This window comes from Schistocerca gregaria, chromosome 4 (assembly GCF_023897955.1).
Source record: "Schistocerca gregaria isolate iqSchGreg1 chromosome 4, iqSchGreg1.2, whole genome shotgun sequence".
In the NCBI taxonomy this organism is placed as follows: domain Eukaryota; kingdom Metazoa; phylum Arthropoda; class Insecta; order Orthoptera; family Acrididae; genus Schistocerca; species Schistocerca gregaria.
Window position 1 is genome coordinate 253,915,071 of NC_064923.1, and position 15,634 is coordinate 253,930,704.

Here is a 15,634-nt window from a genome sequence, read left to right on the forward strand (position 1 = left end):
GCCAAGATAAAAGAATTGAACTGTAGTATTGGACACTTGCATGCTGTTATGTCAACATTTCTAAGCTGTGTTGCAGGTGTACACACACACACACACACACACACACACACACACACAAACTGCTAACGCCAGCATCCTGCTGGAGTTTGCAGTCGTGTGTATGTGAGGTGAAAATTTCTTGTGCCCTCAAGGTATTAACAAACCAATCGTCACTGATACATCAGTAATGGTCAAAGATCTATACAAAGCCATTTGAGATACAAAGAAAGGGAAGGCACTACAAGTTGACAAGAGTTTCAATAAAAATAATTGAATAAAACTCCAGGAAAATAGTGAAAAAGGAATTAGTAAAATATTCACTTTTGTGGAGGAAGACAATTCCGTAAAATTAAATAACTGTGTGAATGTCTTTCTTCACAGGAGAGAAAAGACAGAAAAAGACTAACTACAGACTTATGAACCTCCTCTTCATTATGTACATGATATTCAATAAATTTAGCACCAACTATCTAAAAAAATATTGGATTATAAATAGGCAAAGGAGTAGTACAATGGATGTAGTACAATGAACATTTTGCAAGTTGATGAATCACCATTTGGGCTGGGATTATTGATTACTTGGAAAGGTAGGAGTCAATTTCAAGAAAATCTGTGTTAACTGCCTTGAGACAAAAAGATATGATTCAAGGTATGTTAGTGTGCAAAAGAAATGTGTATGTATCACTGCTCAAGCACTCATTAGATGTCACTGGGATAGTGGGACATTCACAATTTAAAACATAAATAGGTGCTAGATTCCACACCACCAACACTATTTTCAGCATTCTAAATTAACAGACAGACTGAAAATAGATCTGAAAAACAATTGTAACAAAACAAGAAGAATGTACAAGCAAGACACTGAAAACAAGAAAATTTTACAAGTTAATTATTAAACCATATAACTAGTTGAAAAGTTCTTTTACTTGGGCAGCTGAAGACAACCTGCCGCATTAAGTATATGAAAGAGTAAAAATGGCCTGGACTAAACCGTAACTAAACCAACAGTGAGGCCCCAACTTTTAAAAAAATAAATAAAAATAATTGGAAATAACTGAGGATTCTTCAGTGAGCTACAGAAAGGTGCTGCCTGAGAATCTTAATTGAAGAAAACAAAGTAACTGAACAAGACCAGGCTAGTGTGTAAGGTTCAATTATAGAGTAGCATACATAGTTTGGTGGATACATAGCAGATGCAAGAAGGAAGTTGTTCTCTGGTTCCATGAATGGCTGTGTAGATTCCTTGTGGAAAATAGGTAGACAACATTAGAAAAGTGCTGGCATATTGTGGACACGTAATAACTCTAGACCATAATCCATGGCGAATTCTCGATGTGGTCTTTATATAGAAGTGGATGGCAAATGCCCATTTCAATTAGAAAAGCAATACCATATCAGTCACGTGCCAACTACTTGTGGCAATCCAATGGGAGGATTTGGGCTTGGCGAATATCAGGAGAACATTGGCTTGGCGAATATCAGGAGAACATTATCTGCCATCATGTTGAGAAACATCAGTATAGTACAGAGTTTCACAGTATGGGGTATGTGTTATTTTATGGTTAGGATGTGGTTCCTGTACTACTCTTAAGAAAGTGCTAAATGAGGAAGGATATGAACACATTTTATAGCACTCTGTACTGCTTGCTGCAGAGGAATAATTCAGAGATGGTGACTGTATCAGCACGATAATGCACTCTGTCAAAGCAAATCCTGTGAGGTAATGGTTTATTGACAATAATATTCATGAAATGGACTGGATTACCTTGAGTCCTGATCTGAACCCAAATGGGAACAGTTAGATCATTATCTTCACTCCAGAGCCCAGCATCCAACATCAAAACACCATAGGTTGTGATTCCTTCACTGACATTCAGACACCTCATCAAAAGAGTCCCCAGCAGAGTTCATGTTGTCATAAAAGCGAAGGTGATCAAACAATGTATTAATGTCCACTAAGAAATGTTTGCATAGTTCTGAACAGATACTATGCCTTTTAGTGGCATGATATAATATTAAAGCAGCAATATAATTTTGAAAATCAATAATAATGCGAAACAAAGTAACATTCTGTTTTACTGACCTCTTGATGGAACATTGCCCCAGCTTGCAACAGAACTGCCTCTACCAGCAACTTTCAGTGGAGTTTGTCCTAAAATAAGACTGCTACTACTGCTGCTGCTGCTGCTGCTGCTACTGTTGTTGTTGTTGCTGCTGCTGCTGCTCTTGCTAATACTACTTGAACTGCCTGGAAAAGAACAGACAACACATGTTTTATTGTAACATAATACAAGAATAAAAAAAATTGCGTCTCTATTACTTTCACAAGAGGTTTTTGTACATTCACGAACAGTTAAAAACTCCACAACCATTGTTAAAAGATGGCAAGTCCCAGATGAAATAACTACATTATGGAAAAGATTGCTATTCACTGGTCTGACAGAGCAGCAATCAGATATCGATGGTGGGAGTAAGGAAGAAGAATGAGGCAGAGAGGAAAAAGGGTAGAAGTGTACAGCTGGTAGAATATACTAGTGCTGCTTGGCAGAGCATGCAGGTACATGGGCACGGTGGGGGGTGGGGAAGATACGACTGTTAGGTGCTGCATCAGGGAGCTCTGCTATGGGAAGGTGAGGAGGGGGGAAGAAAGAGAATTACAGAAGAGGAAAGGACTTGTAGGTGTTTTGACACGACTGACATACATAGTGCTAGAGCGGGAGCAGAAAAGGGGTAGGTAGATGGAAGGCAAGCATTAGCAAAGTTTTAGATAAGGGCGTTACAGAAACAATTATTGTAGGCTGAATGCTCATGTGCGGAACTCAGAATAGCTGGTGTTGATAGGAAGAAGCCACATGACACAGGTTGTGGAGCAGTTGCTGAAGCTAAGCACATCATTACATGCAGAATGTTCAGCAACTGGTTGGTCCAGCTGTCTCTTGGCCACAGATAGGCAGTGGCAAATCATGCAGACAGACAGTAGTTGTCATGCCCACATAGAAAGTGGCATATGGTTGCAGCTTAGTTGTATCATCAAACGGCTGCTTTCACAGGTGACCTTGCCTTTGATGGGGTAGGAGATGCCTGTGAAAGGGCTGGAGCAAGTGGTCATTGGAGAATGTATGGGATTGGTCTAGCATCTAGGTCTATTGCAGGGATACGAAGCATGAAGTAAGGGTTTAGAGGTTAGGAGAAGAGGTGTAATGCGAATGGAAGAGGATATTGTGGAGGTTCAGTGGGCAGCGGAATACTACTGTGGGATGAGTGAGGAAAATTATACTCATTTCAAGGCATAGAGACAGGCAGTCAAAACCACTGCAGAGAATGTGATACAGTTCCTCCAGTCCAGAATGGTACTGAGTCACGAGAGGAGTGCTCCTTTATGGTCAGACAATGGTGGTGGTTGAGAGGTGGTAGGTGAGTGGGGAAAAAGGCACAGATCTGCTTTTGTACAATATTGGAAAGGTAATTTCAGTCTGCAGAGGTCTCCATGACACCCTTCACATATTTGGAGAGGGACTGCTCATCACCACAGATGTAACGGCAGGTCCGCATGAACGGCCATTGTCTAACTGTGGCCAAGAGAGAGATCGATCACATAGTTGTTGATCTTGCACTCAAGATGATGTGCTTCGAACATCCCTCACCTAGAGCTGATGATGTTTCGCACTCATACAACCTTCTGGGACTATTTAAAAAAATTACTATTGTGACAGAAGTAAAGGGAAATAAAATACAGACTGAGAAGAGCAGGGAAAGTTTCTTCAGCTTTATAAGATGGGAAAGTCAAAAGTTTAAATTATTAACTGGAAACAATTAAGTTACGTCATTAATGGTTTTATTTGAGGATACGTATCTGCAGTCCTGGTGGGCATTGAAATCCCAAAACAATATCGAAGCACACCACTAAAGGATCCAAAACAAAATGGCATAAGTCACTGATTAAGCAGAGTATCGTTCCAGAGCATGTATTGTCAATATGAGGGGGGTGTCACTGCTCAATTAAAAATGCAAAAAAGCACAGATTAATAGTAAATAATTTAGTCGGGATGACTTGTTAAACTAACGAATTTTGCTCTTTTCTTTTTGGGCTTTTTAAATATTTGCTTCTCATTACTGCTTGCAAAATGTTTTCTACAACAACAGTCACATTTGCTTTTCTCAACCACAGAGAAAAAAGTTTTACTATTCCTCTAGATAAAAATTACATGAATGACCAGCTGACTGAAAATCTCTCAATGATAACTAAATAAATTTCTATTATAATGCTGATTAAAAAAAACTCATCGATTCCTGTCACTAAAGAGTAGTTGAACTGAGTGCAGAATAACATTTTCAACAGCAGCAGAAATGTTTGCAGCTACGTCAGAACAACACAAAGAGCTAATATTTTCAGCATTTCGTGGCCCTGTCAGCAACTGTATAAACATTAAAATCAAAATTAACAGCCTCAGTTGCGGAGTTGCCTAGATTTACCTAGGTTTCAATTGGGATAACCCAACCTTCTTCAGAATTACACTTACTAATGTTTGTCCATAATGGACATTGTCAAACTAAAAATACAAATACACCAAGTGTCGTCATATTTTAAAAACTTAACTGAAGCTGCCTCAGCCCCACTTCCCGACCACAATGCAGCAGCCACGAGTGTTGTACTGGAAGAGTTCCGGTAATTCTGAAGAAGGTTGGGTTATCCCAATTGAAACCTAGGTAAATCTAGGTAACTCCGCAACTGAGGCTGTTAATTTTGATTTTAACAAAGAGCTAAATAAGTTCTTTGGATTAGTCTGATGCAGAAGCAACATTTCCACTGTCGCAGAAAACAAATTACTAAATAACTATCAATGGCTAATGCTATTTTGTTTCAGGTCTTCTGGAGGAGTGCTACAGTACAAAAAAAACCACAGAGAGAGAGAGATATTCTATACAATCACATTGTTAATGTGATAAACTTTTTGGCTACTCATCATACAAAAGTAAAACTGAGACAACAAGCAGACCAGCCCAGATAAAGTATAGAAAGTTTTTGAAATGTGGCACTGCATAACATTGCTTGAGCCATAATCTGTATCGCTTCTGGCAGGCAGGTTACCTTCATGGTCTCGGATGTTATCGAATGTAGCATATGTTAAAATTGAGAAGTAAGAAAGAAACATGTAATTTTTTTGTTTCCACCAAAACAAATTCCTGCCCCGAGATACAGGCCTCCAAGGATAACACTGAACACCATTTCAAAACTGCAAATTTCGGGAAAATTTTTTTAATGCTGTATTTCCGTAACAGTTCTACATATGGCCATTATAATTATCCGGGCTGTTATGCCGTGGTCGGTTGATGAATTCTGTGTCGATTCCCAATGTTTTGTCTCCGACTGCGGGAGACATCTTCAAGGGGGTCGGTAGCTTGGTGGAAGGTCCAACACACCCACTGGCTCGCTATTGCGTCAATCACTACAACCAACTTTTTCTCCAAAGAAATAGTGCAGGTTAGAGGAACTAAAAAATCTCTCTCTCTCTCTCTCTCTCTCTCTCTCTCTCTCTCTCTCACTCTAAATTAACTCCATACTCTCATACTTTCAGTTAAGTTCGGGTATATTTTCAGCTCCACAAGTTTCACATAAACATACAAATTCTTGCAAGTCAACTATGGCGATACCCATTAGATGCCATAAAAATAATTACATAGTGGTGGGTTTCATAACCACCAGAATTTCAAAAACAGGTCTTGCCGGCATCGCTGATCTGATGCAGCTTCTGTACTCCCTGGACCAAAGTCCATTCTGCACACACAGACACGTGTTGCGCAGTAATAGGCTCGCTCTCACACATATCTTTAAAATATCATGTGTTCGAGGCAGCAGAAGGTTGAGTGGTTCCAGAATTTACGTGTAAATTCTTGAAGAAGTACTAATGTTTATTTCTATTGTCTTTGTTGTGGTTATTTCTTTTCACTTTCATTGTTGTAGATATTTCTTTTCACTTTGATGTTGTTTCTTGTTGATTTCTTGGTCATGAATGTTCAATGCGGGTTTCTGTGCTAATGTGTTTACTGAAGAGGCTTCTAAGAAACCTCTGAGACCATCCAGTGAGTTCTGTTTTTTTCATGAGGAACTTGCTAAATGACAGTTGCAGTGTGTTTTGTGAAAAGGACTGTTTGAAATGTCTTCTGACTGGGGCCACAGGAGAGTGAAGTGTGCTGACTATTTGCATATACATAAAAGAGCGACACACAAAAACAACTTTGTTCCGGTTGGGAATAGGTGTTCTAAATGTTTTGACAGAACAACAGCGATAGTATTTGAACAAGGTGAAGCCTCCCATGGTGCAGATGATGCAGATTTTGCATCAATAGAGGAAGAATTAAATACCCTGAATGAGTAAACTACAGAGGTAGGTGTCAGTCCTGTTAAGAAACCGTGGTCAGTGAAGTCGAGTCATAAGCTCTATGCATCAAGAAAGCACAGAGAAATTACCAAAGCTGTGGATGAATACACTACACCAAAGCTGACCACACTCTTCAAAGTAGAAATTCCATCTTTAAAAAAAGCCTCCTGCACCTCTTTCCAGGAATTTTTCACAAATATCAATTCAGCTGTTGAATATTGTGCGTCCCACAGTGAAAAGGTGCTACATGGTGTATACACAGACATGGAAAAAAAAATTCCCTGGTTTTTTCCGGATTTCCTGGTTAACAATACACTTTCTCCCAGGTGAAAACACACTTTTTCCATGTTAAGCGACAGTGTATTTTCCCTCGGAACTGCAAAACTTATCAATCCTTCGAATTGTTATGGTTTTAGCCACGGGCATAGAATTTCCCGGCACTACAGAAAATGAAACTCAGGGAAAAAGTCACGTTTAGAAAATATCTTTGATGTGCAGCAACATGCAAGCTACATATTTTCGTATTACCGAATCATTGAAATCGAGATTACGATGCACTTTTGGGAGCCAGTCATAACAGGCGACACCCCGCTTGCGCAGCTTCATACAGCATTCTTCTATCGCACGACAGTGTATTTCGCTCTGTGGAATTGAAATGTGTATATTTTGTAATGGATGCCATCAAACTATATTCAAAACAATGGAAATTGAAATGTCCTGTGGTGACTCTCCTGCTCCCAGTCAGCCGGTTTGACAGCCTTGCCCCTCTTAAAAAGAAATCTCACGATTAATAGTGGATGGGATTATTGTAATAGGAAGAACAAGAACTCTTCAGAAAATTTGCACTCTTTATTGCCTTTTAGCTAATAACGTGTTGTTTTGTGTGACATAAAATTAAATATACGATACATAAAACCAATAAAGATAAAGAGACAAGCAAGAAAGTACACATTTCTTAAATCCTTAGCACCTAGCACTTTTCTCTCTCCAATCTTGCTACTGCTTTACATGGCATGCTTTCATTTCTGCAAAAGAATCTATTACCTCATCAAAGTTCGTCAAACGTTTTGCTACATGAAAAATCGAAATGTCGCTATCTAATGCTGAAAAAGCTGTTAATGCAAATAATACCCAAGACTGGTGAGGTTTCTCGATCTGATTACGTCTATTTTGTCACTGTCTGCTAGATAAAACAAAATAGGCCTTTCTAATATTGCAGCACTTTTGTAACACACACCAAACAAACGAAATTGTTTTGGCACAAATGGTCATTTTTATAACACAACAGAATATAATTCACGAAGTACCAATATCGAATGCCTATTAGGCCTACTACAAGCAAAAAGCTTTATGTTAGGAAATAGTTTCACATGCGATTGATACGCACCAGTTTCTCAAGAATGAGATCAAAAAGTAGCATTAAGAAGTATTTATATAAATTTAGAATCATCTTATTCTTAAATAAGTTGTGTGATGTCCCCATTTCTTCTACTTCCTCGTCCTAACAAACAAGCTTGTCATCACCAATTGTGTAACTGTTTCTGCCATTGTCAAAATTTGTTCGCCAATTAACTTCACTAACCCTGCCAGAATCACTGGTTTAGTTATCCCGCGATTTTTCTCCTGTTAGGCATTGTTACATGTTCATACAACACATTTTCTGCGTTACTTCCAGAATAGCGCTTAAGCGGCTGTAAGCCAGGGACTGTGTAACTGGTCCCTACTAGTGTAGCAATCTGGCCAAAAAATTTGTCATAATTTCATTTTATTGGATACACCGAGAAGATAATACGTAATCTTTCTCACCTGTTATTCCTGTTAGTTGTTTATTTCCATCCTGGTAGTCTGAATCTATAGATTTCGCTAGTAATTTTAACAACACTGATCATTCGCAAACACAATCAACCACACAATTAGACAGCGATTGGCACTCATCCATTCAGCTTTAACTCTGCTCAGCTCATATAGCCCCTTCCCCGAGGAGTCTCCTGACAGAGACATTGTGTACACTATGCACGCGTTCAAATACCAACTTATGATTCATTCCTAAATTAACTTAAAATGTGTTAAATGTTTAAAAAAACAACAAGGATACGTTTCAAAATCATATGAATGATCAATAGATCAACGTGCGCTGGATGCTAGGCGCTTTGTGAAACAAGTTTTTTCCCTCAGAAATATGAATTTGGCGTCCCCTTTTCCCGGTAGCATCTAGTTGCCTGCTGTGATTGCTTGCTGTATATGACGCATTTCCTTTGGAATTCAAGTTATTTTCATTTTTTCTCTCGTTTATGTTTTATTGTTGCAGTATTATTCTGCAGTAGTAGGATACAGTAATATCCTTTGTTAGAGTATCGGTTATTACCATCAAAATTACAAAAATTTAACTGTAAACTAAAACAATGAAAAATTCCCAGGTTTTTTCCGGTTTTCTCCCAGATGAAAAAATTCCCACGTTTTTCCCAGATCTCCTTGTTGTCCTGGGTCGTATACACCCTGTGTTAGTTTTAACTATTATTCCAGATACATTTTCAAAGAAAATTTTGAACCACATTCCATCAGTATCAAAGTAAATGGTACACAAATCAAGAAATGCGAGGTCTGTAAAAGCAGTCTTTGGAAGACCAGATCCCTATTATGGCCATCCTCTAGAAGCACTGTAAGTTCAAATAGTGCTGTCATCTTATCTGGTAGATAAATGGGACTGTTCTCACCAGAGTGCCAACAATGAAGACACTGTACGTCTAAAAGTTGTGAAAGTGAAGAGGCACATGACTCACAATCTTAAAGAAACTTTTGCAATTTTTAAGTGCAACTATACAACTTCACATATTGGAAGACCAAAATTTTATGCACCACGACCTAAGTGGGTAGTTCCACACCCACCTAAAGATGCCTGTTTGTGTGTGTACAGCACAAATGTTGAATTTTGTGTGATAACTTTGAAGAACTTACTGGAGCACGTGACTTATGACATCTTGGTTGGACGTGTGAAGTCATTAATAGTCTGTGACATAAAGTGAGTGACTTGTTTGTTTCAAGAATGTGGTGACAGCCCTGGAAAGGGAGGACTGTCTTTACAGACGCTTGGCCTGGAAGATATAGTAGATAACTCTGCTGAAATTACATATGTGACATGGGAGGAAAATAAACTTATTAAGAAAACTGTAACCTTTGACAGTTTCATTGATGAACTTGGTAAATGGTCAGCGAAAGCAGTAACACACCAGCTTCTGAAGAAATTGCAACACCACCACATTGCAGAAGTAAAAAGAGTATGTACAGGCTGAGGAACTATGTTTAATGCTTCACCGTGATTTTGCTGAGAACTGGTTTGTAATTCTCCCAAAAGAAGTACAAGGGAATCATTGAAGTAATGACCAGGTTTCAATTTTTACAGAAGTGGCATATTTTCAAAACAAGACCACAAGTGTTGCAGTTGTAAGTGATGACACAGAACATAACTCAGCACATGCTTTGCTAGCAATGCCCAAATTTCTTCGACTGCAAACGGACAGAGAAGATCATTATTATTTCTGTTGGTGCTCCTAGTCATTTTAAACATCGTTACCATCTGTTTGAATTGAGTAAGTTGCTTGTGCCAACTGACTGGGTATACAGTGCTTCTGGTCAAACGGCCTGCTGAAGCACTGTGCTACAAAACAATCTTTCCACACCAAATACATCTGCGATTCAGAAAGCTGAAGATTTTACGAGAGTCATGAAATCTTACGCATCCACAGCCCTCATACTTTTGTCCAAAAAGGAAATCAAAGAATTGCGTGAGCAGAAAAAATAAGAATGGTCCAAACAAACTACTCCTATGAAAGGAATACAGAAGACACATTTTATGACTCAAAGTTATGGGTGAACTCTTATTGCATGCACTTTAGAGAGCAAGAAAATATAAATTTCATTCATTCGGCCAACACCTCAGAAACAGCAGGATAATATACAGAGTCACAACCTGAAAAGGGGGGTGTTTGTGGCGTGTGTGTATGACTGTGGTGGATTGCAGAGATTATAGACACCAGGTATGAGCTAAACAAAACTGTAGTGAACTTTATGCTACCAAATGGACCAGCTGCTGGATATACATTTCCAGCTGAAGGACAGCAACAATGCCATCAGTGCTCACTTCCTGTTCACAATGTTTTGAAGACAGTAAGTGCTCCAGTTCCTGTTGGTTGAACAGGAAGGCACCACTCTATATCAAAGGACGATAGTGAAGCAATGAAACACATTTTTAGTTACTGACTGGCTAATTTCAGAACAAAACAGCATGCACAGAAGTTGTATAAACTGAAGTCTTTGGACCTTTCACACACATTTTGGAACCATTTAAAATGCTTGAAAATGGAGTCTCTTACAAATCTTTAAGAACCAAAATTATGTTAAATAAGACCAGGTTTTGATTTTTACAAGCCTCTTGTGCAATAATATGGTAATAAAACAGGTTTTATGTATGGTAAAAATTTCAATTGTTTATATAACCTGTTCAACCAAAAAGTGGAAGCAATACTTTTCAGCGAATGTAGAACTATATGGTATTAATCAACAGGAAAAAGAAATCAAAATTTTATGAATTGGCATTTTTGAAGAAAAAAAATCCATAAATTATACAAAAGTTCAGAATGCTATAGTAAAATAACTTTGACATATGTCCAAATAGAGGATTTCTTTGTAATCATATACCAATTATCTTTCAAATAAAAGAAATCCCAACAAAATATCTAGAACTGTTCCAGAGATAGAGCATTTGAAACTTTTTTTCCAAAATTCGCATCTTCAAAATGCTATGCACAGTGTCCTATTTGGACGTGTGAGCAAAATTCTTTTTGGAGAAAACAAAAATGTGTGTGTTCCTTAGTCCTTCACTTTAACATATGCTAAATTCAATAGCATCCGACACTATGAAGGTAAGTTTTTTTCCTAGGCTGCCTGAATTGATATGGACTATGCCTGGAGATATGATTTATAGTTAGGACAGAGCTACTTATTCAAGTCAGGGAGTAAAGACCTTCATAGTAGAACGTGACTAAAAGAAGGGATAAGTTGGTAGGACACATTGTGAGGCATCAACAAATAGTTAATTTGGTAATGTAAGGAAGTTTGGGGAGTACAAATTTTACTGGGAGATCAAATCTCTAATATAGCGAGCAGTTTCAAATGGATATAGGCTGCCACAGTTAAGCAAGAGATGAAGAGAACTCTACATGGCAGATTATCAAAGAGCTGTCATTTGTAAGTATGTGTTGTAAACAGTTGAGTTCAATAAACAACAAAAACCTAGGAAAATATTGTTGAATTCAACAGTAAAACTACTAGCATCTGACAGATGTCATAGCAATGAAGTGGTGTGTACTTGCTGAACAGTTGCTAGGAATTAGCACAGTACGATGGGTCGATAAGGAGATATGACAGAATGGCAGAAAATGCTTATCATGTTTGGACATGACCATGATCCCATCACAAATAAAGGTGCCCGATTCCAGTTTCTATCTCAACACAGACTGTTCAATGCCTCTTCAAGGACAGCTGCACCACTCCCAGCCATGGAACTCTGTAAGAACAGTGATCCTGAAAGGATTGTAACCGACAAGCACTGGAGACTTATGATGTGCTGTCAATTGACATTCAGTTCTGTCAGTGAATGCAGGTTCACCTGCACCAGTTTCCGAACAAACACTGAATCCAACTGCATGCAATGGACTTTTCTAGCTTTGGTACCTTGCACAAGGGCATCACTCACAGCATTACAAAAACCTGCTCTTCAATGGGTCAAATAACATAGAAACTGAACACCGCGTAACTGGCAGAATGTAGTGTTGGCCAGAAAGCCACATTTTTGGACCTCTTCAAATTATGCAAGGCATGAATGTAGAAGAGGTTGGAGGTGGTTCCATGTTGTTTCAATTGTGTTTTTCGTACCACTCATTCAGATTATCTTGAACCAGAACCGGGATGTTTATTTCGACATTCTCATCGCCCACATGTTGCCTTTTCCTCCTTTCTTTAAGTATTTGACACTTTGTTATTTCCACTTTATTCCTTTGAGACAGCAGTTCAACACTGCCAAGGGTCTGATTTTGGTTACTGCTTTCAAGGAGCCACAGTTCATAACCAAACTGTAACATTCTTCTTCTGGAAGCCCTGTATGAGTTTCATCCAGACCAAATGATGGCAGTCTGTGACAACTTTCAAAGAAGGCCTCTGTAACAAAACTGTTGGAATGTTGACACCTGCAGTTGCTACTTACCACCAGTAACCAGCAACCAATCCTCCTCGCCTACTTGTAATGTCAAGCAATTGTTTAGAAGAAACAGAGTCAGATTTACAAAATGGGATCTGGCAGCAGACCTGAGGGAGAATCATTTACGATGGTCTTAAAATTATAATTACAGTTAACACATTGTACTGGGTGATTCCCATTAAAGTTTAAAAAGCCCTCAAGTGGCTTGGATGATGCTGAGACAAGTAGTTTAACATAAGACACATGGGGACACCAATGTCTGGAAATACCCCAAAATTGGATGACAAATGTTGAAAATGTGATCACGAGATGACGTACCATGTTGCACGTGCACCCTTGCCGCTCGGGAGAATTTATTGTCTGTCACACCTGACAATGTCGGCCAAAGTCAAGTAAAGTCTTCACGCCAGTGTCACCGGGCTTTTGTGTGCAACTGAAGCGCATGGGGCTCACGGTATGAGTCTTGCATCTGGTACACTACTTTTTGCACTGCATTAGACAGTTAAGTGTTTACATTGAGGTAAGATTTACTATTTTATTTATCATTCTCGCAGTCTTTGCTAGTAAACTGCGAAGTACACTACGACAAAAACCTATGTTGTTGCATTACAAATTAGTTTAGGCATCCAAAATGCATCAGTATCAGTAAATAATCTGTGTGTTCATTATAAAAAAAAAAGTCCCTGGCAAAAAAAGAGGGGAGGAAAGAAACACAAAGTAAGAACAGCTTTTGCTTGGTTATTACAGGAAGGACAACAATTGTGATTTCTACATTTACATTGGATGGCATTTACAAAAGTTGTGTTGAAACAGTAGTTTAGCAGAGAGATGTGTTGCACTTTTTCCTATTGGTGAGGGTAGGATCAACCAGCACAACTGCTACAGTTTTGGTGAGGTATGTCATCCGGTGATGTCACATTTTCAACATGTCTTCCACTTTTGGGGTACTCCCAACATTTGCAGCCCCTTGTCTTATATTAAATTATTTGACTCTGTGTCATCTACATCACTTCAGGATTTTGTAAATTTTAATAAGAATCACACTGCACATGCACATGTGTACCTAGATCATCTTCCCACAGATCCAAACCTTGGAAAAATTTGGAACCATGTCTCTGACATATATGAGCAGACAAAACCAAGTTATCAATCCAATATCACAAAGTGTGTTTGAATACAGTCTTAAATACAATATAAATAAAAATAGATATCCATTTGCCAGTTTCTTAGCACACACACACACACACACACACACACACACACACACACACACAAGGAAATTGAAGTAATAACATAACTGACCTCCAATTGCTGGAAAATCTCTCTCAGACAAAATTGATGGAGGTGAGCTGTGCTGCATTGCCAGTCCTGAAAATGACAGTTATTTTATTTAAGGATTCATACCACAAACCATAAAACTGTGTCAAACTAATGAAGAGTCACTCAGTTTAGTGTCACAAGCCTGAATTACGTACCAACAGATTTTGGTCTTCTTACAACACCACTAAAGTTTGGTACGATAGTTCTTCCTCTGCCAATAGGACAAGATTCAATCTTCTGAAATTAAGGAAAAAAGTTCAGTCAACATGAAACATGACACCCACAATAAAAATTGTGAGCTATATGAATTTCTTTCATGAAGATTGTTTCAAATATAAATCAGTTTGTACTGGCACTACAAGGTTTCCTTATACTCCACGGGGTAAACACCACCACCTTTTGTGTGTGTGTGTGTGTGTGTGTGTGTGTGTGTGTGTGTGTGTGTGTGTGTGTGTGTGCACATTTGGGGGGGGGGGGGGGAGATACACATATTTTCTGGACGAACTCTGTAAATTAAGTATTGTTTGGTTATACTTAATTCTGAAAATTCATAATAATGTAAAGTTAACCAGTTTAATATCAAACTTAAGTTGGAAAAGAAACTTTTGTTGCACACTAAGAATGTGACACTTTCCAAAGTAGCTCCCCCTAGTCTTTCCTTTTATGCTATACCTAGCATTGATCTCACAGTTGCAAAATTGAGGAACATCCTGCAAATGTGTGTGACCCACAGAGATATTGACTTACAATTTTAATTGGGAACTAATACCAATGATATTTGTGGTGAAAGATTTGTAATTAATTTTTCTCAATTATTTGATCATTCAACTTAACATCTCAATACTGTTTGTAGAGTGACAGATACCTAATCGCTATTACATGCGACGTATGCGGCTGGAATGTTCTGGTGGTTGGTTCTGCATCTGGACTAACCCCAGTGATGCCACCAATGATACTTTTTACCTTACTTATCTGCTTGTATGGTCGCCTTTCCTAGTGTTTCTTAATGTAGTGGAAATGCTATGCAGTGCCATGACATCTCTATTCAATGTCTATCAACTTTTTCTGAGCATTGTCATTGTTCTCTGCCTTTCAAAATACTGCCAAGCCAAGATGCCAAAGCGTGTGCAACCCCTTAACAGCAGGTGAAGATGCCTAAATTTCTGAGATGATTTTACTGACGTTCGGTGTTCGCCCATCTCATTCTGTACATTTACCAAACCAGCACGCGAGCAGTGGGAAATTTTCTATGTGCTAACTACCTAAACAACATTTTTACATGAGCATCTTTCATCAGACTGCAAGGAAGAAGTGGAAAACACTTTACACCACACAGTCTTGCCACTAGAGATGCTGCCAGACCCCTCACACAATAATGTTATCAGTGCTCGATGAAAGAAAGACTTTTGTTGGCAGACAACTGAAGTACAGTATAAAAATAATTGTGATTTAAGTGTAAAAAATCTTTGCTGGGATTTAACATTCACAAATTGTTGATTAGTAGCTGATGGATTGGCTGAAATTATTACAGACAGTAACTTTCTGCAAAACAATGAAAAAAGGAGTGACTATAACATAGTTTGAATTTGAATTTTAGTCAGTGAATTCAATAAATGCAGCCAATTATGAATCCTGCATAATT

The 15,634-nt window shown here is 38.4% G+C and overlaps 1 protein-coding gene across 3 annotated transcripts in view; it reads right to left on the bottom strand.

Moving 5' to 3' along the window:
* The window catches only part of LOC126266666 (protein maelstrom homolog), a 110,687-nt gene that overhangs the window by 23,654 nt on the left and 71,399 nt on the right, over positions 1–15,634 (bottom strand). For all 3 annotated transcript variants that reach the window (XM_049971083.1, XM_049971085.1, XM_049971084.1), the window contains 3 exons: positions 14,148–14,229; positions 13,975–14,040; positions 2,123–2,287 (listed from right to left, as the gene is read on the bottom strand). In XM_049971083.1, coding sequence (XP_049827040.1) covers positions 2,123–2,287; positions 13,975–14,040; positions 14,148–14,229 — 313 coding nt within the window. The remainder of the gene's footprint in view (positions 1–2,122; positions 2,288–13,974; positions 14,041–14,147; positions 14,230–15,634) is intronic.